Source organism: Tympanuchus pallidicinctus, unplaced genomic scaffold (assembly GCF_026119805.1).
Source record: "Tympanuchus pallidicinctus isolate F22 unplaced genomic scaffold, pur_lepc_1.0 scaffold20, whole genome shotgun sequence".
NCBI classification, from domain to species: domain Eukaryota; kingdom Metazoa; phylum Chordata; class Aves; order Galliformes; family Phasianidae; genus Tympanuchus; species Tympanuchus pallidicinctus.
In genome coordinates, this window is record NW_026294722.1 from 6,204,520 (window position 1) to 6,228,722 (window position 24,203).

Genomic DNA, 24,203 nt, shown 5'->3' on the forward strand with positions numbered 1-24,203 from the left:
TCCGCCGCCGGCGGTGGATCAGTTACACGCAGCTGGCACAGGTGTGGGGCGCCCTTCAGACTCGCGCCGCCGAGGGAGACCCGGACACAGGGAGAACATGCAGCCATTTTGGGCAGAGGCAGACAAAGAGCCGCGGCCGCTCGGCCGCCCGCCCGACGACAGCCCTCTCCGCTACCACAACCGCCGCCCCCGCCCGCTCGCCCCGCACCTCCCGGCTTCCCCTCGCCCGCCCCCGACTCCCGGCGCGGTTCTGCCACCGCCGCCCGACTCCCGACTCAGCCCTCTCAGCCATTTGCGCCGCCTTTTATAGGCGGTCGCCGACCAATCAGCGGCGAGCGGAATCCCTCTCCGACCGGTGATGTGAGGCCGGGCTCGCGCGCGTGCGCAGTCCGGGGGAGGCCGAGTGTGTGTGTGTGGGGTGGGGGGAGGGAGGGAGGAGTGGAAGGGGAGGGGGGGGAGGAGGGAGCAGCTCACAGGAACCCTCCAAAAAAAAGATGGCGGCGGGCTCGGATCTGCTGGATGAGGTTTTCCTGAACACGGAGGTGGATGAGAAGGTGGTGAGCGACCTGGTGGGCTCCCTAGAGTCCCAGCTGGCGGCCTCCGGCCACCACCACCAGCACCACAAGGCGCAGGAGCCCCTGCGGGCCGCTGGGGGGCTGCTGGGGAACCATGTTGTGAGCGGCGGCAGCGGCAGCGGCAGCCCTAGCCCCAGCCCTGGAGGAGTTGTAGTAGGAGGCAGCGCGAATGCCCAAACGGAGAGCGGCGGCGGCGGCGGCAAGATGGGACTGAGCGCCCCGGAGATCACAAAAGCAGGTACGGTGCCGTGCCGCGGGCAGGGCTGGGGGCGCGGGGCCTCCCCTCCCCCTCCGCGCTCCCCCCCGCTCCGTCCCCTCTCCCCCCTCGGCGCTTTGGCACCCCCGGGGCTCCGAGGTGGGCATCGGCCCTGCGGGGCCTCCCCGCGCCGTGTCCCCCCGCCGCCCGTCCCCTCGCGCGGCTCCGCGTTCCCTCCCCTTTATTTTCCCTCCCGCTCACCGGAGGATGTTCTGTCGCGTGTGTGGGGGTCGGTTCCCCCGGCCCGGCCGTGTCACTCCTCTGCCGTCCCTTCTTCTTTATATATTTTTTTTTCTGCTCCGTCCGTCGGCGGGGTTGAAAGCTCACAGCCCTCCCGTGGGGTGACGGCGGTACCGCGCGGCCCGGGGCTGCCCCCAACCTTCTCCCCCTCCCCCCCCAACCTCCTCCTGCAGAGGTGGGGGCTGCGGAGGGAATCCCTCTCCGTAGTGCCCCCTCCCCGAAGCGCTGGGGGTGTCATTAATCATGACATCTATTTCCTGCAGAGGAGGAAGCCGGGGAGGGGGGATTTCGAGGGGAGGAAGTCCCTCGGAACGCTGCCCCCCACCCGCTGTTTCTCTTCAGCCCCCTCCCCTCCTGTCGGGGGTTCGGAGGGACGCTCCGCTCCGCCCGTTCCCGCGCTGCCCTCAAGGGGGTGGTGGTGTCACAGAGCGGGGAGGGGGGGGTCGGGGCGCAGGGACCCCGCCTGGGGTTGCGCCCCCTCCGTGTGCGGCGGTGCTGGGACTGAGGGCTCACCCCTTGGGAATGGAGGTAAGCTGGTTTGCGGGGGAATAGTAATAGCCACAACGATTAAGAAGTCTCCCCAGAATCTCTCTGCAATTCCTCCCCTCCCCCCGTTTTTATACTTTATTCTTCTTTGCTTTTTCTCTTCTCGCTAAAGCCTAAGAAGATACAACAGCCCTTCTGTCACAATTAATGAAGCTCTTCCAGGAGGACCTCCTTCACCTTTACAACGTACATCTCAATATTTGCCTGTCACTACTGCCTTCCCGTTTCTGTCTGCTTAGGGCCAGGATCCAGGCTGTCTGTGATGTTACTGGTGATAACACCAGGCCTCCTCGGGGGGGGCACAAGGATTATTCAGGACAAGAAGCTACATCATCTTGTGCCTTCTTAAAATCAGCTTTGCTTTTTATTTATTTATTTTATAACTGTCTTTGGCTGTGGGAACTTCAGATACAACAGAACAAATTCTGTAATAAGCTGGCACGGTCTTCTTGTAGACCTCTCCAGGTCTTGCAGTACTTCTTACCTTGTCAGGCTGATGATTTTCTTTCCCTTCAAGTTTCTTATTTTGTTGTCGTGGAGCCTCCCACTCTAACTCTGTAGGAGATGAAAGGATTAGTAGGTAACATGTGCTGGGCGTAGAGAATGTGTCTTGTTAATGTGTCTTCTATTGCCTTTTTCCCCTCTTGCAGTTGCAGCCCTTCTGATAAGTGTGTTATCAGGCCCTGGAATGGAGAAGAGGTCTAAGATGATCTTCTTTCTTCCTTTCCGCTGTCCATTTCAAATCTGTTTTCCCTATTTTCGTGCACTGTAGTGATGAGAGCGAGGATGTTATCATTTGTATTGAACCTGTCAGTATTTTATGGGAAATTGCAAGCTTCAGGACAGTGTCTTAAAATCCATCTTCAGTTTGTATTCTGTCCCATTTTCTTGGCTCTGTGGAGAAGGCTTGGTGATGAGGGAGGATGTTCTGTTTTGGCAGAGTTCTCCTCCCGCTCATTCTCTCTGTTTAACCTTGTTGTTGTTTTGCAGGAGCAGGAGGAGTGCAAGGAGGTGTTATTAATCATAACACCAGGTCCCAGACTTCAGCTCTGGATGGAGCCACCACGACGAGCACCAGCACCACCACTGCAGCGGCAGGAGGATCCGAGGTCACTGCTGCTCCAGGGACCCTCAGTCAGGGCAAATCGGTGGTTATCAGCACCATGGCGACTGCCTTGTCCACCAGGAATGGCAAGATTGGGACCACAACAGTGCAAACTTTGAATGGTAGTAACGTGGTGATGAACTCTCACCACACAGGAAGTGCTGCTTTCTCTGGGACTCCAGTGACCGCCAACCCCGCTTCTGCACCTGCTGTTGCCCCTCTTGTTAACAATGGACCTGGATCTGTGGGAAAAGGAAATACTGTTAACGCCGTTTTGCCGTCAGCTTCCAACACTGTCATCCAGACTTCTTTCCTTAATACTGCTGTGTCCTCTGCATCTTCCTCCTCGCCCACAGTTATCTCTTCACAGCCGCCACCGAGCGTTGGAAGCGGGGGCCCTACGGTCACACTCGTGAGGCCCCCGATTCACACGGCAGGACCCACGGTAGCCGCAGCTGGCGCGGCCACTCAGAATGGGAGCAATACTGTGATCAATTCAACCATCAGTGTGGGGAGTTTTCCTGCTGTTGCTACGGCCACTGTGGGATCTGGAGTTTCCCTCCAAACAACGCTTGTGAATAGCCAGTCTGGTTCCAGCGTGCCGGCGGCTCCTACCACACAGGTCATCAAATCTGAGTCTCCTAAAACTATAGTGCAGGCAGTATCCCAACAGCAGACGCTGGCTACTGCTGGCCAGCCCAGTACTACAGGGGGTAACATGATTATTGGGCAAACTATGCAAGCTGGGCTCACCAATGTTGCCCCCAATCCTGGTGGGATACCTCCTGCAGCACCTGGCACCCCTACGGGAATGGCTAAAGGCACTGCCAACACGGTGGCACAAACTCTACCGAGGACTCCAACAGCAACTACGAGTGGAATCAGAGCAACTTTGACTCCTACAGTTTTAGCACCTCGTTTGCCTCAGCCACCTCAGAATCCCACTAACATTCAGAATTTTCAGTTACCACCAGGTAAGCAGAAGCTCAAGGGCTTCTTGTTTCGGGAATGTGATTCTTGCAGGGAGGAAGGTCTCTTGCTGTTTAGTTCTGAAAAAAGGTGTTATATTTAACAATGGGAATTGTCTGGTGTGGTGTAGTAGCATAGTAGCATTCCACTACTTAGTGTATTTTTTCAGGTGACCAAAAATGTCTCGTGTGCAATAATAATTTGGAAATTGTCTGGTGTCGTCTTTACAATGTTGAGTGCAGATGAAGCTGCAAACTGCCAAGTATGACAATGAAACATTATCAAATGAAGTGCTGCTATTTCATTTTCACAGAAGGCGTTTTAAGGCAGTTTTGTTGGTAGTTTGTATAACCTTTGCATGCTGTTCTGTTCCCACTCTGTCCCTGCATGCCCCCGGTACCGTAGAGCTCTCTTGAATAGACAAACTGCAGATACAACACAAGAAAACTACCTTCTTTTCCTTTAAATACCTTCAAAGTGTGACTTAAAAACTCACACATTTGGAGCTTATGATGATCTTTTCAGTCACTGTAGTTCTGATACAAAAGGCAGTCTCCCTCTGTCCTTACCTCACCCTGTTGTGTCTAGGGTTGCAGCTTTTGTAGTAGCTAGTATCGTGCTTAGTGCAGAGCATCTCTGGGCAAGGAATGTAGTCCTGACCACAGTGGGTGAGTAAAAAGTAGGATTAGAAGCATTTCTGGCTTGAGAACTGTTCTGTTCTTCTTTAAATACCCTAGATTTGTGCATTTAAAACTACATGTTTACTCTTATATTGAAGCTGACCTGTACATGTATCCAGTTTCGTTTTTAACTGAAAGTACTCACATGAACCTGCAGGTAGTTTTCTGTCTTTTTGATAGTATGTAGTAATAGGTGTATTCTCAGTATTCACAGTTTTCAGGATAGCATTCAGAGAGCAACTAACTGTGCTTTGTTGCTGGTGCCTCATGAAGGCAGCAGCATTTGTGTATTGCCTGTTTCATTCTGTCTTTGTAAAAGTACACCTACTGGGACACCTCAGCGACCTCAAAGCAGTGCACCTGCTGAGTAAGGCAGACCAGAAGCCAGGCTGCATTACTACACACTGTCTGTTTGGGTAATGTGTTATTTGTGATATGTGATGCTGTGTAGTTTGATGAAGTCTGTCGAGCGTTCTGTACGTGGCATAAATATTCCTCATTTTTTGTGTGTGTAGAGAATTATTCCCTGTATGAATAATATGAATGAGACATGGTGCTAATTTTAAAAAGAAAAACATCCTAAAACTCAAACCTTGAAATCCTCATGTTTGATTTGGAGCTTGTAGGTCGGTAGGCTGGAAAAGCCTTATTTATTGCCACAGCATATCAGAAGATTTTTCAGGCTTGCAGTCTATTGCCTTGCCTTGTATACCTGTGTTTTTACTAATGCTGCTTTATAAATCTGATTATGGGAAAAATGCTACCACTGAGTCCAGTGGGACCTTTTTTCCAGGTAGCTGCTGTTTTCAAACCACCATAGCATACTGAAATGTGTTACACTTAGAAGCAGCATTGCCAGTCCTTAAGCATAATTGGGCCATAAATTGCTCCTTTGGAGGTCTCGATGGATCAAAGTAAAGCAATACAGTTACTAAACACTTGGGCTTTTTTATTAAGCACTTTTCTTGTCTGTCCTGTACTTTTAAGAATATTTATAACTTCAGAAGAATAGCATGACTTGTAACATAAGCCTACCTACATGAGTGGATACGTAGAAATTAAATTCTTGTGTGGTAACTCAGGCTTAATACTGGAAATGATTTTTCAGTGTAGCAATTGTTGCTTTTTGTTTTAATTTCTTTGGTTGATTTTCTGTACTTTGCCAATGTAGCCAACTTTGCAAATACTTTGCATGAAGCACATCTTGCAGAGCAGAACACTTAGCAAGTGATGGATGCTGAGCTTTTAGAAGCATCTCACAGGTGCGAGGGCTGAGCACTGCAGAAAAATCTAGTCTGCAAGTGCTCTGATCTTCAGAAGTGTTCATATGCATTCATAGTGAAAGCAGAATAGACGACTGTTTTTGAGATGTAATTTCAAGTTACATTGTGATAGGCCAGATTTTTAAAGGCAGCTTGATAATATGAAAGTGCAGCTGTAGTGCCTGTATGTTGAACATCTACTGCACGCACCAAATCTGCAGCCATAGGTGTATGCTTGAAGTTAGCACTGCGTGCTGATGGTTTTTTAAGACAGTGCATGAAACAGCTTGAGATTAGAGACTGAACGTGTCACTTTTTATACTGCTGTTTACAAATACCCACAGAATTCTTGTGGAGGTTTGACCAATGAGAAGCATGTGTTTTATAGCTATTTTCATGTCTTGATATACTGTTTCTGGCTCTCCAAAGTACTGTTACAGTTTCACATAGCTGAAAAGCAGAATATAAAATGTTGTAAGCCTGGAACTTGGTTAAAGGTTTCTAATGTTCTCTTAAAAAGAGCGTGTGGAAAATGTTTGATCAACACTCTTTAAAATATATTACTTTAAGATCGATGCTTTATATCCTATTGAAGTGACTGTGTAACAAGCATCAACTGACCAAATTAGAGGTGTTTGGATTGCTAATGGGATGAGGTGGTTGTGAGCTTACTGCATTCTGCTCCGTCATTTCCCAAAGAAACTGGGCTACTCCAAGCATCTGTGCATTGATAAGTTTCCCACTATTGACATCTTTGAAGAAGAGGACTGTTGTGCTTTGTGGTCCAATTGGGCAGATCAGGGTAGTGAATGTCCAAGGGTAAACTTATTTATGGCTTGTTAGCAGAGACAGAAATGTTGACAAATAATTTGCTAGGGGACAGGGAGGGAGGAACCCACGTCTGTTTCTCTTTATACATGCTACTTTGAAGATGCAGCATCTTTTGAAATTGTGTCTGGACATAAATCATAGTTGGTTCTTTGTTTTGGAGTCCTTCGAGCAATATACGAAATGTGTCGTGTACGGTCATCTGGTAAGAGGTAGGGAAATGTATGAGTTTGTTCAAGCATTGCCAGTGTTTTCCTGTTACAGATGCACTTTTCTGCTGGATTTCCTAAGATTAAACCTGTGCAATGTAGGAGTTCACAAAGTGACTCGAGGCCATCACTGCACGTGGTGCAATCACCTTGTAAAATGACCAACTCGTGTGCTTTCAGAGCTCCCTTTAAAATACTGTCTTCTCCTGCAATGCTGTAATAGTTTAGAACCAAAGTCCAAGAGGTTATGCTCACCGTAACAGTGTTGTCAACTTGAGGGTTCAAAGATTTGATTTCTGTTCTTGAAGGTGCTTTATGTTGTTAATCTCTTCCGCTTCATTTTCTGTGTACAGGCATCTCCTGATAACCTGTGAAGTGCCTCATAGGGCAGGGGCAGACTGGGAAGTGCTGCATGTGTGCAGGAAGAACTAAATGTGGCTGGGAGCTCTTCTGGACCGTTTTCTAGCTTAGGTGACAATGAGATCTGGACACCTTTGCTTCCCTCAGTTCCCTCTTTTTCTTTTATTTTCTGAGATAATATCAATGCTTACAAAGAATTGCTGGCTTGATCCTGAAGGCTGTCTTTTTTTTCCCTAGTAATCAAAGTTGTGACACTTAATTCTGTTTGAAGATAGGTTGGTTGTGCAGATTTTTTTGGAGCTCCTGACCAGCATTTGTGTTTCCAGTAGTGCAGTCAGTCAGCTGCAGTAGAACAGCTATCACAAGTTTGTTTCACTTTTTATCTAATGATGAAACACCCATATTGCTTTTACAAAATTCCATTGCATCCCCCAGCAGATGGTTAAGGGGGTGAGACTTGGCTTCCTTCACCACATTCTGTTTTGGGGGGCTTTTCTTGTGCTGTTTCTGTGGTGGCTGCAGGATGGGTCCTTTCTCAGCTGTGAAAGTGACTGCCTCTTTAAGAAGTTGGGTTCTAGAAGTCCTAACAGCTAACTCCTAACAGCTCACCTGTAGGTGAGCCCTGCAGTTGGGCCCAGCTCACTGCTGAGACTGTCCAGGAGTGAACGGTGCTGTTCAGCAGCAGACCTCGGAGCATGGCCTACTACTATTCACCCTTTGCAGGTGGGATACTTCACTTGGTTTCTAGAGCAGTTAACTTTCCCTTTCAAACCAACTGTTTTCAGCTTGTGTCCGTTGCACAGTAAGGACTCTGATGTCCCAGTCCTTGGTTTTTCTGACCTTAGGATGGGAAAACTACCGACGCACACGTTTAGTTTAAAATGTATTCAGGTCCTGTCTGCTTGAGCAGTGCTACTTTTTGAGTTGGTATCACTGAAAAGTAATTTCTGCGGTGTTAGTACAGTTTCCTTTGGTGATGAGTTGGGCTCTAGGCTGTTGGGAAAGGCAAATGGATTTAAGGAGAAAAGGTGATAGGATAAGAAGAATCAGACTACACTTAAGTTGTAAAATGTTCTGTGTTACTTTTTCCAACTGAAGATGGCGTTCTGTGGGTTACTTTGTGCTTAAAACATGTACCCCAGAGGTGCCTAAAACAATTAGGAACAATAAAAAATAAATGCCTACTTCCATAATCTTAAGCAGCGCAGAAAGAAACAGAAGAAATAATATGAAGTAGTGGAATGTAGTTCTTGCTATTTCTCACTGACTGGGAAGCGAGTTCAAACATATCCTGATGAAAGCTGCCCTGCGTTGTGCACGTGCTGCTGATGTTTTGCCTATTAACTGTGCTGGCATGGCTGTATTTTGTTAGGAAAAAAAAAAAAGCATAATGCACAGTGATAATAGGAGCTTTTTATAGTGTGTTTTACTTTCATGGCATTTTACAGAGCTTAACCCTCGCAGCATGCTCATGTGATTGATAAATAAAGTAGTACGAATGCTGCTTTAAAGCTGGAGGAAAGAGCAAGTTGGAGAAGTTCTGACTTGCTGAAGGCCATGAAGGAATCAGTATTGAGCCAAGATTTGAGCTTAGGAGTCCTGTAGCTGGCGTGTAAAGTGCTCTCTCTTTCTGAAAGATAACTGTGGATCAGTGCTGCTGAGCTCTTCTGGGTGAGGGGTGGTTTTCATGTTCAAATCATGCATCAGCAAAAGGAACATTCTGCTTTATTTGAAATCTGTTACATCAGATCTGCCATATGTCACCAGACTGAAAGTTGTGTTTGTTCTCACTGCGACTTTTTAATTAAGGAATCCTGCATGCTTAGCTTTGTACCCCAGAGAACTTAAAAATGAGAGCTGTGTGATCAAATTTGTTGCTGCTGTTACAATGAATGTCACGAAGCCAACAAACGCTTTGTTTCTGTACATTTGATAAAGGTGTCTCTAAGTGTTGAGATTTAATGTGAAGTGCAGAAGTTGTGCTTCTTCTAAGCTTTGAACCCTACCAACTTTGACTGCTTACCTTTCAGTTCTGTTACAGAGTGTATTCTTGTCCCCAGCAATCTTTGGAAGAGCATGTGTGGATTTGTTTTGTAGATCTATCTAGACTTTAAACTGTGGTCTTTGGGGGTTTTGGGGTAACACTGCTTGTGCTGTCGATAGGGAACTACAAAAACTACAAACGAGTGCATCTTTCCTTCGAGGCATTTTGCACTCTGCTGCTTCAGGATGCTCTGTGGTGTTGGTGAGTTCGGTGAGCTGAATGAATGCTCCACGCCTGGGAATGCACGTGGCTCACTTGTAACTGCAGCAGATTGGTTTGAGGACCACATGTTTGGCTGCTGCCCAGGGCTTGAGCCACTCACACAGGGTGCTGCAGCACAGATAGCAGCTGAAGGTGAAACTGTGACTGCTTTGGGTGCTGGTGCACTGAAGACACAAATGAGGAGGTATCACAAACTCTCTTCAAACAAAACCTTTTGTTGTATGAAAGTCCTTATTATTGTTTGTCTTCTCTGCTCTGGGAAATGATATGGAAATAGAGTCCTAAGAAATGCATGAAGTAGTTCAGGAACACAGTTGAAAATGCAGGTATTGGCTTAAGTGGGCTTTAACACAGAGAAGAGAGGGGTTTGCAGAGGGCCTGCTCTGGTGAAAGCTATGTGATGGGATGCTGATGGTGTCTTTGCTATGAACCAGAGAGAGAAGCTGCTAACAAATGGGGCATTTTAAACATTTCTGGGTTGTTATTTGCAGGGTTTTTTTTTGGTCAGAAATGTCTGAAATGAACTTTTTGCCTGAAAATACCCACTCTTGCCAGTTGTTTTGTGTATTGAAACTTTTATAAAGTTTGCAACGCCCTTTAACTGTCTGAATCCACTCCTGGAGTGTGATGTCATGGCTTGATGGGAACAGGAATGCTTCTGCCAGCTGGGAGGGGGTGGAACCACGTCAAATTTCATTGTTCGCCGTGTTATCTCTTGTGAGAAATATGTAAAGAAATGAGATGTATGGGAAAAAAAAAAGTTGGAAATTGTCTTTGGCACAGCTGAACACGGCGGTAGGAAGGGATGCGCAGCAGTGTTTCGCAGGCTGCTCTTCTGTTTGCTCATCTCTGAGCGTGGCACAGCTTCCCCTGGTGCTGCTGGGGCTGTGGGCTCTGTGTGCTCAGGATGGCCGTCTCCTATGGGCAGGCTGTGTGCAGCTGTTCCAGTGAGGACTCTGGGGATATTCAGGCTTTGTCTTTTGTCTTGTTACAAGTTGGTAATGCCTTAACTTGAATTTGCTTCTGAACTAATCAGGATTTTAGCTGAATTCAAGAAGTTGCTGTTTGTTTATACTGATATAGACTTAAAAGCTGTATAATCTTTCTCGTCTGGGTTCAGGTTTTGCTGTACCAACCCTCTTCCTGCTAAAAGAAGGGCAGTGGATGATGCACTAATTGTGCTTTATATGACGTGGTTATGTCCACACTGCAGGTTGTAACTGAATTACTGTGGCAAAATGGTCCCATCCCCACCTGAAAGGCTGGGAGAAGTGCAAATACTATATGCAGAGGCTGTAATTTAAATAGGTGTAAAGATTGTCATCACCCATACTTCAAATTAAATGGGGTTTTTTCATTGAGGCCAAAGAGGCATGAACAGGTTACCCTAAAAAACACACTGCTGCCTCAGGAGGAATTGACTTTTTTTTCCTTCTTTTGCCTCAGCTTAATCTTGACTTTTTACCCCAGTTCTATTTTGCAGTCATTTCCTTCCAGAAATGCTGGTGTTTTCCTGGAGGCATAGCAGTGTCAAGGAACCAAAGGCCAAGTTTTTGCCAGAGCCTTCTTCTGCCTTAGAGTAATTCTCTTCGTGTGTCCTCAGAGTAGTATCTTAAGGTAAACTGAAATAATTCTTGAGCCCTTCCGTATGCCTGGAAGTCTTTTCAGTATAGATTCTTTTTGATGAGGACATTTTTTTATTATCATCTCTGTGTAATAGTATAGGTTATCAATATCTAATCAAGAACTAAGTGATACCTATAAGGAGTGCTGCCCCTGCAGTGTGTTCTGCATAGGCAGACTTTGGCAGCTCTGCTCTTAAAGCTGTGTACAAATACAGATAATCTCTGGCCCTGTAGTTGTCAGGTTAGAAATAACATTTAAAAAATACAACTTTCTGTTCTTGTATTACCAGTAATAGAAGGTTATGCTTTGAATATAAAAGGCTGACTCTCAGCAAAATGCATAAATAGATTATAAATCCTTTTACCCAGGGACAGTGCTTTTGCTCTGTATTTATACAGGACTTAGTGCAAGATTTGACTGCTGCCATGTTCTTTTTGAGGTATTTACAAAAGTATATTTTTTTAAAAAAAAAATTGAGTAACTTGTTGTCCGTATAGAACTTTTTGTATGTTAGAACTGTAATTTGTTAGCAGCTGTTGGCTTTGATTTTGATGCTTTTTTCCTTAAATTCATTACTGAAATATATTTTTTTCCATAACATGTTGTAGCCAATACCTGGACAACTGGTAAATTAGAATTAGCATCACTGTGTAATGTTGTTCTACATGGCTAGTGGGACTGTTCCACGACGTTTTATTGAATGAAGCCACTTCAGTTAAAGTGGTCTAGATTATCATTACAACTCAATTAACACTTGATTTCTAGAGTAGCTGAGCTGTTAAAAACCACCCCTGTGCTTATGCATGGAATAAAGCATGTGCTGGATGCTGTACAGCCACCCAGTGCAGGTTTGGCTGCAAAATGTGTTCCAGGTAACAGAGAATAAACAACTCTGAGCTCTGAGGTTTATTGCCATGCTCCTGTCCTTCCTAAATGGCTTGGGGTGCAGCAAGGCTGCACTGAGCCATCCCTGCTCCTTCCTTCAGCCAATTAGTTGGGTATTTCTGCAAGGTAGGGTTACACAGAATGCATCTCCCAGGAGTTGCAGCATCGGGTGCATTTAACGTAAGCAGCCGTGTGGCGAGTGGGACCAGTTGCACCTCTGAGTCAGAGCCACAGGGAGCAATTGCACACCTGTGGCCAAAGAGTCACAGAACAGGACCAGAAGTGTGTTGGAGAGGTTGGTGCAGGAGGTGGGACGGGGTCTGAAGCAGGAAGGCTGAGAGTGGCTCAGTTGTGCAGAAGTTTATGGGAAAGCTTGAGCAGCTGTTAGTTCATAATAAACACACATGTGGTCGTGTTTGCAGTAGTGTTAAGGGTGGATTGGAAAAAGAGGCAAGTGTTCATGCCATGAACCTCAAGCTCGTGTTTCCTACCATTCTTCCTTTTTTTCAGCGTATCCTTTGGTTTTCTTTCCTCTCTCTGTGGGGGAGGGGAGGGAAGGCACTAATTATTTATAAGTGTTAGTCATACCCAGTCATTAAGCTTAGTCATTACTCAGGACTGTGCATTTGATGGTTAGTAAACTCAAAACTAGACGTCACTTTGTTTAAAAGCTTTGAGTGCAGGCTTAGAGGTGAGAAAATACTTTTCTTCTTTTCTTCTAGTTGGTGCTACTTAATAAGTGTTTCTGTCAGCCAAAGTGGTGTGTAATATCATGGCCCCATCGCTGGTTTGTGTTTGAACTCACGGGCATTGTGCATAGCGTATTCTCAAAGTGGAGTGATTTCTACATTGGTGATGACAGCCTTAAAATCACAGAGTGTTTCTGCAGGGATTGGAGGTGAAGGTTCCTGTGAGGCTCTCCTGGTAGCTGTTGTCCAGTGTGGGCTCTGTGGCTCCAATTGAAGAGGAAGCACCAGCAGGGGATCCCATCACTGCCTAAAATCGCCCAGGGTGCACCTAGAGTAGAGCAGGTCATGGTGTGCTTGGTTTGAGGTGTTGCTGTTTGAAGGAAGGTGATGTGGATTTACTTCATTCCTCACTCTGTGTTGTTTGCAGGCTGTGCTAAGTTCAAAGCTTGAACATTTCCATTTCATCCTGTGCGTGAACCACTGTAGTGTGTTGATGCACCTTGCTCTGGAAAACCTCTGTGCCAGAAATGAAGACTAGCTGAGTTTTAAAATCTCCTGTTTAGAATAACGTGGAAATACTTAACGACTTCTTATTTTATGTCTTTCTCAAAAGCAGATCAGATTTTGGTATAACTGCGTTGCTGTTTGGTGCATGTGTATTGAAATCAGTGGTGGAGCTACATCAGAGTCCCTTTGAGATAAATAATTAAAGTAGCTGATTTAGAGCCTGGTAGTGTTTTCCTTTCTTAGTTCTTTCTGCACCAGTCTAAGGACAGATCTGTGTGATGATTGCATTGCAGTCTGACAGCTCTCTGCTGTTTTGGCTTTACGTGCTCAATAGAAAGGAATGTTAACACACTATCAAAGAATATACCTTTCCAGAAAAGTCAAAATAGTTTCGGATCACATTGTTGTTGAAGCATTTGCTAAATGTTGCTGTACAAGAAGAGATGTTTGGCAGAACACTGCATACACATTTTTCCAGCTAAGAAGATAAGATTTCTCCGTATGGGATCACTGTTAAATACAGAGGCTTTTTGGCATGCTAGTGTGACGTGATTCCTTTAGCTATATTCCTGAAAGGCTTTGGAGTCAGTGCTGTACGAGTTGTTCACTTCTTGAGAGCATGGTGAAGTTGTGCAGTTCGAAGCTGAGCTCTTGCATAATGAGAGCAAGTAAAAGCTTTCACTATGAGATTGTCTTTTGTCTTCTGACTCGTATTAGGAATAAAACAAACAACTTTTCATAACATGGACATGTTGACTTGCCTTTACAGAACATTTTCTGTCAGGATCTGTGATGGTTTTTGAGGCAGTTCTTTCACTTCTGTTAGTAATAATCACAGATCAGCTGTTCAGGAAACAGTATTTTGGTTCTGGTCTGTGCTGGGTGTGTAGTATGTAGGTGAGTGGAGTGCTGTAGTAAAGTAACGCTGTTCCAAAACTTCTGGGCTGTGTAAGCAGGTAAAATGCAGCTTTGTTCTACCTGAAGCACAGCAGGTGCCGAGCATTTAGCAGCCACTCTTCAGATGTACCGTGCCGTGCAGCTTGGTGCCGGATGGCAGGTTGCTCCGTGTGCTGGACAGCTCTAACTGCCCGCAGCTGCCGGCTCTGAGACCTGTGACTCAGCACATGTGCTGGGAAGATGGAATCGTGCACGCTGTCTGTTGCAGGTAGTGCTGGGTTCTCTTGTAGCTGGCAGCTTTGAAGAGCTCATACCTGCACAGCACGCTTAAGTGCTGCGGTGACACAAACCAACCAAGTCGGTGCATGAAACTCAAGAGCCTGGATCGCCGAGCACGACAAAGGATTTGGTGAGAGAGCTCCAGTGAAGGCTTTCCTTTCCTGGATTTGTTGTGCAGCATGGATCACTTGAGGTTCTGAGCACCTAAACAGTATCTTAGCCACAGTGAGCAAGGAAATCCACGACAAGAGGAAAGGTCTGGGCAGGAGAGTGATGGCTATGACTGGAAACTGCTGCTATGTCTGGGCTTCCCTCATTCCTAGTGCGGTCTCATCTTGATGTCTTGATGACATACTGTCCAAGTCTGTGTGTGACAGGAAAACTGATGTAAATTCATTAATGCGATTAATGGAAGCTCGGCTGAAGTCTTGACCCATTTTTACAGACCTAGCAATATGTCATGTCAAATCCAAGGGACTTTCTCTTTCCCTTTGAGTCTGTGGATATTACTTGGCACCCTTTTTTGGAGTTGTGCAATAATTCAGATTGGGAAGGACCTTTGAAGATCACTTGATCTAAGCCTCTGCTCTAAGTGCAGTGAGATTCAAAGTTAGGTCAGACTGCCTGGGGCCAACTCCAGCACCCTAACCCTTCTAGTGCTTGCTTCCATTTGTCAGTGTTTCTCCTGTACTGGAGAGCCCAGAACTGAACATGGTATTCCATATGTGACCTTGCAAGTGCCAGTTAGTGAGACTCATCATTTCCCTGAACAAGCTGGCTATGCTCATACTACTAGAGTCCAGTATGTGGTTTGCTTTCTTCTCTGCAAAGACTTGCTGCTGACTCATGTCCCCTGGGACCCCTGTGCTTTTTTCTGTAGAGCCACTACTTCAGTTTCTTGCCTGCACTATTGCATGGGGTTTTTCTTTCCCAGCTTCAGGACTTTGCAGCTTTCCCTTCTAGCTTATCAGCAGCTCCCCACATTTGTTGTCGTATTCAAGCTAGATGAGTGTTTTCCATTCCATCATCCAAGTCTCTGATGATATTGAGTGGTATTGGTGTGCCAGCATCATGCCCTGAGGGTTGCCAGAACTGACAGTGCATCTAATATGTTGGTGCATGTCTCCCAACAGGTATAAAAGAACGCATCTCCAGTAACAGCTAATCCAAAGCTTTGTTGCCAACTTCAGTTCTGTGCTATTCATCTTGTTTGTAATCAATACTCCTCGTGAGCTGGTGTATAGATTGTCCTTCGTGAGTGCTCTGTGTCTGACAGTTCATTACAGAAGCTCTCCTTTGACATATATAAGTAATTCTAAATCTTCCCTCAGTTGTCTTGTGTTAAGGGAAGCTCTCTTTAGTTACTCGGACTGTCGTGAGCTGCAGTGAACTTGCAGAGGAGTAACCTGTGCCTGTAGACTTTGGTAGGTTCTTCTCTCTTTTTCTCTCTTTTCACTCCTATAGAGTGAGAACTTTTACAGACAGTTCACGTATCCTAAGAGGAGGAATGGTGGATTCCTTGATAACATTGACATCTGTGCCAGATTATCATTTCCTTTTCTGCAAGAAGGGATGCTATCGTATAATTTCTACTGAAAATTCTTCCTGCAGTTTCAATAGGCAGCTATCCTTTGCTCCAGCTCTCTCTCCAGTATTTTTCCAGCTTTTTTGTATTGGAGAAATCTTCAAGCTTCATCCTTTCATCAAGATTTTGTCATTCTGGGGTCTCATCAGATCACCTAGATAGCATTGACCCTTTTGCTTCTTATGGCTTTTGTTGTGTATGATTGCAAGTTGCTTAACCTTGCAGACACTTTCTTTCCTTTTCATAGCAAAAGAATCTCTTCTAACAATACAGGAAAGATACTACTACAAAGCTTTCTTCTACTAATATGGCACAGTCTGCTTATGATTACTGTCAGATTTTTCTGCCAGGTCAGATGTTTGCAGCATCTTGTTGCAAAGGAATGTGTGCTTGAGAGCTTTGGGCACCGCTGCTCTGATGGTAAAATGTCATGGTAGGAGAACTTCCCTGGCAGATCTAGATAGGATTTGAAGATTTGCTGGATGTTAGTGGACTTTGTGATCAATAACCCTCTTTTGTAGAGATACTTGTGAGAACTTTGATTTCCTTTGCCTGAAGTGTCAATCTCTAGTTATTCTTTTCTGAGATGGACATTCCTTCTGAACATTGGCCTGTGTCTGTTTTGAAGGTGATTCTTTGCTGCCTAGCAGTTCTCCCTGAGCCTGGTTTTGCAGTTATTCTTTGAGAAGAGGATTTCTTTAGTAGACTAGAAAAGTCTGTTTTCCATGTGATTTCAAGAGCATACATTCTCCAACTTCTCCATATGTTGCAGCTAAACAAAACCAAACAAATAATCCCAAACAACATTTATTAAAGGGCTGTAGTCCTTAGTCGTGGTTCTGAATTGATCTGTGAGTGTGATAATGAGCAAAATCTGGTTTTCCAACCTATCTGTTCTTCTGGTCATCATCACAAAGGGATGCTGTCGCTTGTGATCCAGTGGATGCTAGCTTAATTTTATATTTCACAGGTACCAAAGTGTTTCATTCCTGCATGCTGCTATGCACAGAGAGGAGCACGGGCACACCTGATAGTCAGGTGTGTGCTGACTGCAGGTGAAACTCCTTCACAGCCCCCAGCTGGATGTGAGGCTCCTGGAGAAGTGCATTGCTGATGCTGAGCATGGCTGCCACGTGTAGCATTGCTGTGGGAGTGCCGGCCTGCTCGGCCAGAGAGACCTGCAGATGCCTGCTCTGTCTGCAGCAGCTTTTAGTGGTCATTCTGAACTCCAGCTCTTGCAATGATTATTTATCCTGGTTTCTATGTTTGTCAGAGAAAACTTCTGTGTTTTCCTTATTCCTTTATTTTTATTTTTTAATGTAGAGGTTCTCTAGCTGGACAGGGGTTACACAGATAAAGGGCTTCTGCAAAGGCTACAAAACCTTTTTTTTTCCCCCAACTATTATTGATAGGGATTCTTTCTCCTTAATCTATGCTAAGGCATGCTGTCTTTCAAAGGAGCAGGAAAGGAGAAGGCATAAAGAAAGCCTGGTTGGTTTGTCTGACATACCGTATGGGCAGAGTTCTTTTCATTTCACTGCATGGCTTTACAAGTTTTATTAATTAAAAATAAAGAAACGCGCACACACAGAACAAAATCCTCTGAAAATGGAAATGCTGTTAGCAACTAGAATACAAATAGACAGAGTCAAAGAAGACACAATGTAGGGTCATGCTGCTGTGCCATACAGTAATGAACCTTTCCATCCAAATGCTCTCTTGAAAACAAGAGATCCAGGAAGGTCTCCACCACAAGAACACAATGCATGGCATTGGGCAGGAGGACAAGTCTTGTCAGCTTAAGGAGCAACACAACTCAGTTCTGCTGAACCTTTATTTGGAGCTGTGATGAACTGCTGAATTCAAACTAAAAAAACTAAAATATGAGCCTCCTTCACGATTCTGTTGAGCCTCCAACAAAAGTGGTAATTAAAATTTATTTTGATGACTTTTTAATGAGGGACTTGGAAAGAATGCTTGAATGTTCATGTTTATAGTAGAGAAGATGATTTTGTAGTATGCAGATCAGGCTTCCTAGGTAAAAAAGGCAGAGGTACTTAATATAGTGCACAGCAATGTGTTGGTCAGTGGCAGACCCTCACTTACGGGATGTTAGAAACAGCACAAATTGAAAATAACTGTGTTAAAGTATGTGAGCACAGTAGAAAAACTACTTACACAGGGATAGGTATGAATGGAGCTTTGTATGAAGAACTTGTTTATAATAATTCTGATACTTGAGAAAAAGTTCAGACTTGCCATAGAAATCTCTGCGTGGAGTCAACGTTTGGGTTAAAACTGATTGGCTTGCCTGTCCTCTGCTAAAAATTGAACTTTGTTGGTACGTTTTCTAATGCTTTTCTCTTGTCTGATCAGCAGTTGTGCTCTGTTGCTGTGGGCATGCTCCAACTGTACATGTAGCTCTGGCAATATTTCATGGTGCTTGCTCTCCAGAGGTAGGCAGCCTTCGTTCTGTGCTTATCTGCTGCCTTTTCTTTCTTCCCATCCACCTTTTGGATGGCATGTTGAATATCCTAGCCCTTGAATATCTTAGGGAACCCCAAAATTGTGGTTTCTGGGAAAGCTTCTTATGGATGTCAATCTGCTTGTGTGCACATAACAGCTTCTTTAAGCAAAAGCATTTGTAGTTATATTTGACTTTCTCATTTGCTGGAAACAAAGTGGTAATGAGCTGTACAGTATATTTGTCATTGCCTAGAAAAGAGCTCTCTAATTAGACTTGCACTGTACTCATGTCTTCAGTTATAATAATATTGAAGATTTCCACTGATTGAGTGTTTAGATTCTTCAGCTGATTATTGTGAAACATGACAAAGATGGGCAACAAAAGTTCATCACTGAATATCTTACCTTCATGTGTAGTTTATGGTGGTCGTGCTCTGAGATTGCATGGAAGAGATCTCCACGTGTTTTGGGGGGATGTGTGTAGACTTTTTATTCATGGGCTAACACTGGAAAACTGGAATTCCAGTAGAGCCAGTTGATTGTCATGGTGAAGTTTCCTCCTGTAGTTTTGTTGCTCCGATAGGCTAACCAATTCTGGGTACACAGATTGTTTCCTTAGGTGCCTTTTGCAGAGCTCTTGAGGCTGAGGTGGTGGGGACTGACTGAGATGTGGAAGGAATGAGCCTGGAGAAACTGTTCGCATTGTCCCGATCCTATCTGTGCTTCAAGAAGAAGAGGCTAGCATCTGAAAATCTGTCTGTTGAAATCTGGTTCCCTACAGCTATCCAGTGGGGTTAAGTGTACTTATCTGAGTGGCTGAGCAGGGAATGACTGCTTCATTTTCTTCTTCGTTTTATTTTCCTTTTGGGGTGTAGTGTGGCACGGTGCGCTCTGTTGCAGATGCACATGAGAAAAACTATGATTTTATAATCATGTTCATTACTAAATTTGTTATGGGGAAATTAATTTAGAACTTAGATGGTTGTGTTCTTGTTGCTGTTGAAACCTAGTTTTATTTATTTATTTTTCTGAAAGTAATAGGAGTTTTGCTTAACGGCAAGATTGCTTTAGTTGCAGTGTTTCATAGAACATTTTTCTTAGCAGCAAACAGGTGCGTTTTTAAGCTGTTGCCAACTTTAACCTCTCCTTACGGTGCATTAGGTTGAGAGGGATGCGATTCCACATATACCTAAGCTGGACAAAAATCTGAGGAAAATACACTCCTTTACGTTTGAAAAAGGCAGTGTGTTTGTTGACCAGTTTCTTTTTTAACAGGCATGGTCCTCGTGCGTAGTGAGAATGGGCAGTTGCTGATGATCCCTCAACAAGCCTTGGCGCAGATGCAAGCACAGGCGCATGCCCAGTCTCAGCCTCAGAATACTATGACTCCTCGACCTGCTACACCTACCAGTGCTCCTCCAGTGCAGATATCAACAGTGCAGGTTAGTTCAGTGACTTGTAGCATTTAAAAAAATACACTGAGATTCCGCCTGAGAAGAATACACCAGAAAGTTCAGCCTGGAGAAGAGAAGGCTCTGGGGAGACCTTGTTGAGCCCTTTTGATACTTAAATGGAGCCTATGAACAGGACAGAGAGCTGCTTTTCAAATGGTCGCATAGTGACATGATAAGGGGGAATGATTTTAAACTAGAGGAGGACAGATTTAGGTTAGATGTCAGGAGGTGGGGGTGGTGAGACACTGGTCTGGACAGCCCACAGGAACTAGGCATGGATGCTTCATTCCTGGAGGTGTTAAAGGCGTGGTTGGATGGAGCCCTGGGCAGCCTGATCTGATGGGTAGCAACCCTGCCCGTGACAAGGGAGTGGGAACTAGGTGATTTCTAAAGACACTTTGAACCCAAGCCATTCTGAATATTTTTTTTCTATTCCTCTTTCCCAAGGCACCAGGAACATCTATTATTGCACGACAGGTGACACCAACTACTATCATCAAGCAAGTGTCTCAGGCTCAAACGACAGTGCAGCCCACAACAGCGTTACAGCGTCCGCCTGTTGTGCAGGTGAGTCTGTGGACACAAAATACATGATTGTAAGACATGGTGCAGAAAGTGTGAAGCGATCCATGTGACTTCCAGGCAGCAATTATAGGATTCAAATGCTATCACCTAAACATGTAATTGTGCTTTCTTCATCCCTGAGTGTACAGTATAAGAGTGTACAGGATTATTATCAGTGAGAAAAATGCAGCTTTTGTTATACACCCCGTTAACCTTTTTCCCCTTGTAGACTTTGCTTCTGTCAGTGATCTTTCCAGGCCCAAGTGAGAATGTATCTGAGTCTCACTCATTTACGCTGCTGTTATACTGAAGGAAGAGATCATTCTATCTGTGTATTTTTTCCTCAAATGTGTGCATCATTGTTCTCATTTACTCTGACTATGAAAAACGAGACAGGTTAAATCTCTGTCTCCTTTTTCTGTTTCCCAAATATCAGTAAGGTAGCTTTGGCACCACTTTTCTTGTGGATCTTTACATAAAGAGCAAGTTTACAAAGGTATTGTTAAAGTTTGGAGAGCTAGCTTTAGCTTGATAAGTATTGATTGCAGTGGTAAGTAGGATGTGGGAAGTCTGTCAGTGGGACTTTGTGTGTGAAAAGTTCTTATTTACAATGCTGCTTCTTTAAAGATGGTGATCTTACTTCGAATTACCAAGTTGTCTGTAAAAGCAGAAAAATGCTTTATCCTATTGTTCATTAAAAGACCTGGAGAAGGCCACAGCTCTTGGGTCACTTCTTTTTGTGAAAGTGGCATTTGAAGGAACAAGCCAAAAGAGTTGCACATTGACAGAAGTTACTTACATCAGTTGTGTTGGGAAACAGCTGTATGAGGGTATGCTTGTGTATTTTGCTGCTTAATTCAGTAAGCAGAAATCGTGCAATACTCAAATCGACTTTAGCCATTGCAGTCTCGAATGTGTAGCATGTTGTGCCATCTGGTGGCTCTTTCTTTCCACTGCAGCAGAAAGTGGATTATCCTTTTGCAATAGCTGTGAAAGAGGGGCTACTGTCCTGTGTCTTGGTTTGTTTGACAGATCAGGAAGCAATCATGTTTTAATATATTCCAAGTACAGTAATCTTATGTTTGTGTTCTCTGCAGCCTCAGATTGTTCTGGGTGGTACTGCACAAACAACTACGTTGGGGGCAGCAACAGCTGTACAAACTGGAACTCCTCAGAGAACAGTGCAAGGAACAACAGCAACCTCCACTGCTGCCACAGTAAGCTATTGAGTGCTTTTAGAATCAATTCTGCTGCATTTCTGTATGTGCAGCTGTACACATGCATGGCCTCTGATAAAGTAGAAGGCAGTAAAGATGTAGGAGTTGTGTTATCTACTGGTCTTGGAGAAAAGGAGTAAAATTTTAAGCAGCACCATATAATTTATTAAGTGTGAAATGCAGAGCACTTGAATTTTGAGAGCTGCCAAAGTGTAACATTTATTTCTGTAATGGCTTTTAAAGTATTCCTTTCTTAAAAACCATGAGTTACGTATTCGGGGGAACGTGTATCGTTTGACACAGCAGAAAGGAATCAGCATGAGAAGGGGTAAGAAGCTGACACTGACTTGTTCAAGATACTTGTTTATAGGATTGTGCAGCAGGGAGAACCAGAGTGCACTGTGCTGTGTGCTGGGAAGGAGGAGCTTTGCTGTTGCTCTTCTGCAGTGCCTATTTTCACGTAATTTCCATTCGTAAAATACTTTGCATTTCCTAGTTTTATTGAGAATCAGAATTTTTTGTATTCGGATAACAAAAATATAAAAAAGATGTGTATTTATAAAGCAAAAAATGTATTTCAGTCTTGTTATTTTCTACGTGGCAGAGGCCCTGAATTTATAGATAGTATTATTTGGTGATGAACTGAGAGAAGGACTTTATTTCTTTATTGAGTTTGTAGTCAAAGTAGTTGTTATAAAAGAGTTCAGCTTCCTTTGTTTCCTTTCTTCACCCTTGTCCCTTTTTAACAGGAAACAATGGAAAATGTGAAGAAATGTAAAAACTTTCTATCCACATTAATAAAACTGGCATCATCTGGAAAACAGTCTTCAGAGACCGCAGCTAATGTGAAAGAATTGGTACAGAACCTACTGGTAAAAAAAGTTCAAAGACACTTTTTTGTGGGATAGCAGTATGTGGGCCAAGTCAGCACAAAGCTTTTCTTATGATGAGGAGGAAGATTTTAAAATAGGAGAAAAATGAAACTGAAAAAAGTTTTTCTGAATTAAAATATATGCATGAATTTTTATTTGAAGCTTGAAAAGCAGACGTTCTTGCTTATGTTCTCATGAGAACTTACCCATGGCACTCATTAATCTATCGTAGTTGACTTAGGTGAGTTAAATTTAAGTGCAAATAGCGCAGATATGAAGTCTTTAAATTCAGCAATTTTTATTGATAAAACAGAGAACAAAAAGATGAATTGTGTACTTCAGGGAAGGCAGTTCAGCACAGCTGGCACCATGGTTCAGTGTAGGAAGCTGCAAACTTTTACATAAACTTAATAGCTGAAGCTAATGTTAAAGCTGGACGTAATTAATATTTATAGAATGAATTTTTATTTCTGTATTACTACTGCTCAGTGTAGGTGGTAGTGACTTTTAATTTAAGATGAAGTTGTGTATTCCAGGTGTTATCACACAGTAACTAGAAGTAGTCTCAAAATCAAATCTTGAAATGTGTTTCCTTCCTATGAGGAATCTACAACTGCTTTTGTGAGAGACAGTTGCATTCAAAGATTGTTACTGTGATGAAACTGCTGATAAGTAAAATAGTGGAGAATGATTAAAAACTACTAATTTTCAATAGATTTAGTATTTCTCTTCTTTTGGTGTTGAAGAATTTAATTTCTGCAATTTCATCCATTTTTCTTTTTGAAGGATGGAAAAATTGAAGCAGAAGATTTCACCAGTAGGCTCTACAGAGAACTTAATTCTTCACCTCAACCTTACCTTGTGCCTTTTCTGAAGGTAATGTGTGTTCACTACACCTCCTGGTTATCTACTTGCAGCAGTGAGCACAAGCATATCTTTTGCCACTACAAGAATTCCAAGAGGGTGTAGATGGAATTTGAAATGGTACCTGGTTAGACTTCTGCTCTCTTAAAATAATGTTTTTTGTCTCCTGGTTCCAGAAGTTTGTTAATATAATTCATTGGCATAGTCAGTAGGTGGCTGTTTCAAGAAATCTGGAAAGTGAGGGTTTTCTTCCTATGACTTACGAGCTGTTTCTTTCCATAGCTCCAAGCCTAGGAGTTGATTTATTATGGTTTCTGAAAAATAGGGATTGAATGAGAGAGAAAAGCCTACCTTCTGGACAAACTCACACTCTTACGCTTCTGTGCATGTTTGTGTGGATAAACAGGAAGGTTGTCATCTCTAAATAATACATGCAATCTGTCATAAACTTTATAGTCATTGGACACAGCTCAAAATAATTTTTATTCCGAAACGTTTTCTACCTGAAAAATCAGAGAAGGTACAACAGCCCTTTATGGTAAGAGTATATCTTGACTAATGTATGATTAAGGGATGCATTTATAGTTGTAGGTGTGTGTTGACGTTTCTGGGGTCTTAAATGCTTGTTCATACTTGAGCTATTCACAGGGACAAATTGTTACCATTCAGAAATGGCTAATGTAAGTAAAACACTGCAGTCGTCTAATCCATCACATCTCATAGCTTGGTGTATGTAGTTAGGAATGCAGTCAAGGGAGGCAGTGTGAGCTTAGGCTGTTAAATATGTTAAGGTTTCTAGGTGGGCTCAATGTGCCCAGTTTCTACAACTAAAGGTGCTGCTGCTCTGTCTAGCTTAAAGTGGGAAGTGGCATGGTATTTCTGTGTGCTGCTATCATGTTTTCTTTTCTAATGTAGAAGTGCATGCATCCTGTTACAATGAACTAAAATTAAATGAATTGCTGTTTGTGATTAACATTTTCTTTTGTGATATAGGATTAAAAT

At 43.8% G+C, this 24,203-nt stretch overlaps 1 protein-coding gene across 2 annotated transcripts in view; it reads left to right on the top strand.

Moving 5' to 3' along the window:
* The first annotated feature begins 457 nt into the window (after window positions 1–457).
* Window positions 458–24,203, top strand: part of TAF4 (TATA-box binding protein associated factor 4) — a 36,020-nt gene continuing 12,274 nt past the window's right edge. The window contains exons 1-7 of one of the 2 annotated variants that reach the window (XM_052683893.1): window positions 458–813; window positions 2,608–3,696; window positions 19,506–19,672; window positions 20,132–20,251; window positions 21,346–21,465; window positions 22,215–22,337; window positions 23,124–23,213. In XM_052683893.1, coding sequence (XP_052539853.1) covers window positions 495–813; window positions 2,608–3,696; window positions 19,506–19,672; window positions 20,132–20,251; window positions 21,346–21,465; window positions 22,215–22,337; window positions 23,124–23,213 — 2,028 coding nt within the window. In that variant the 5' untranslated portion in view covers window positions 458–494. The remainder of the gene's footprint in view (window positions 814–2,607; window positions 3,697–19,505; window positions 19,673–20,131; window positions 20,252–21,345; window positions 21,466–22,214; window positions 22,338–23,123; window positions 23,214–24,203) is intronic. The other variant, XM_052683894.1, reaches the window with a different exon arrangement.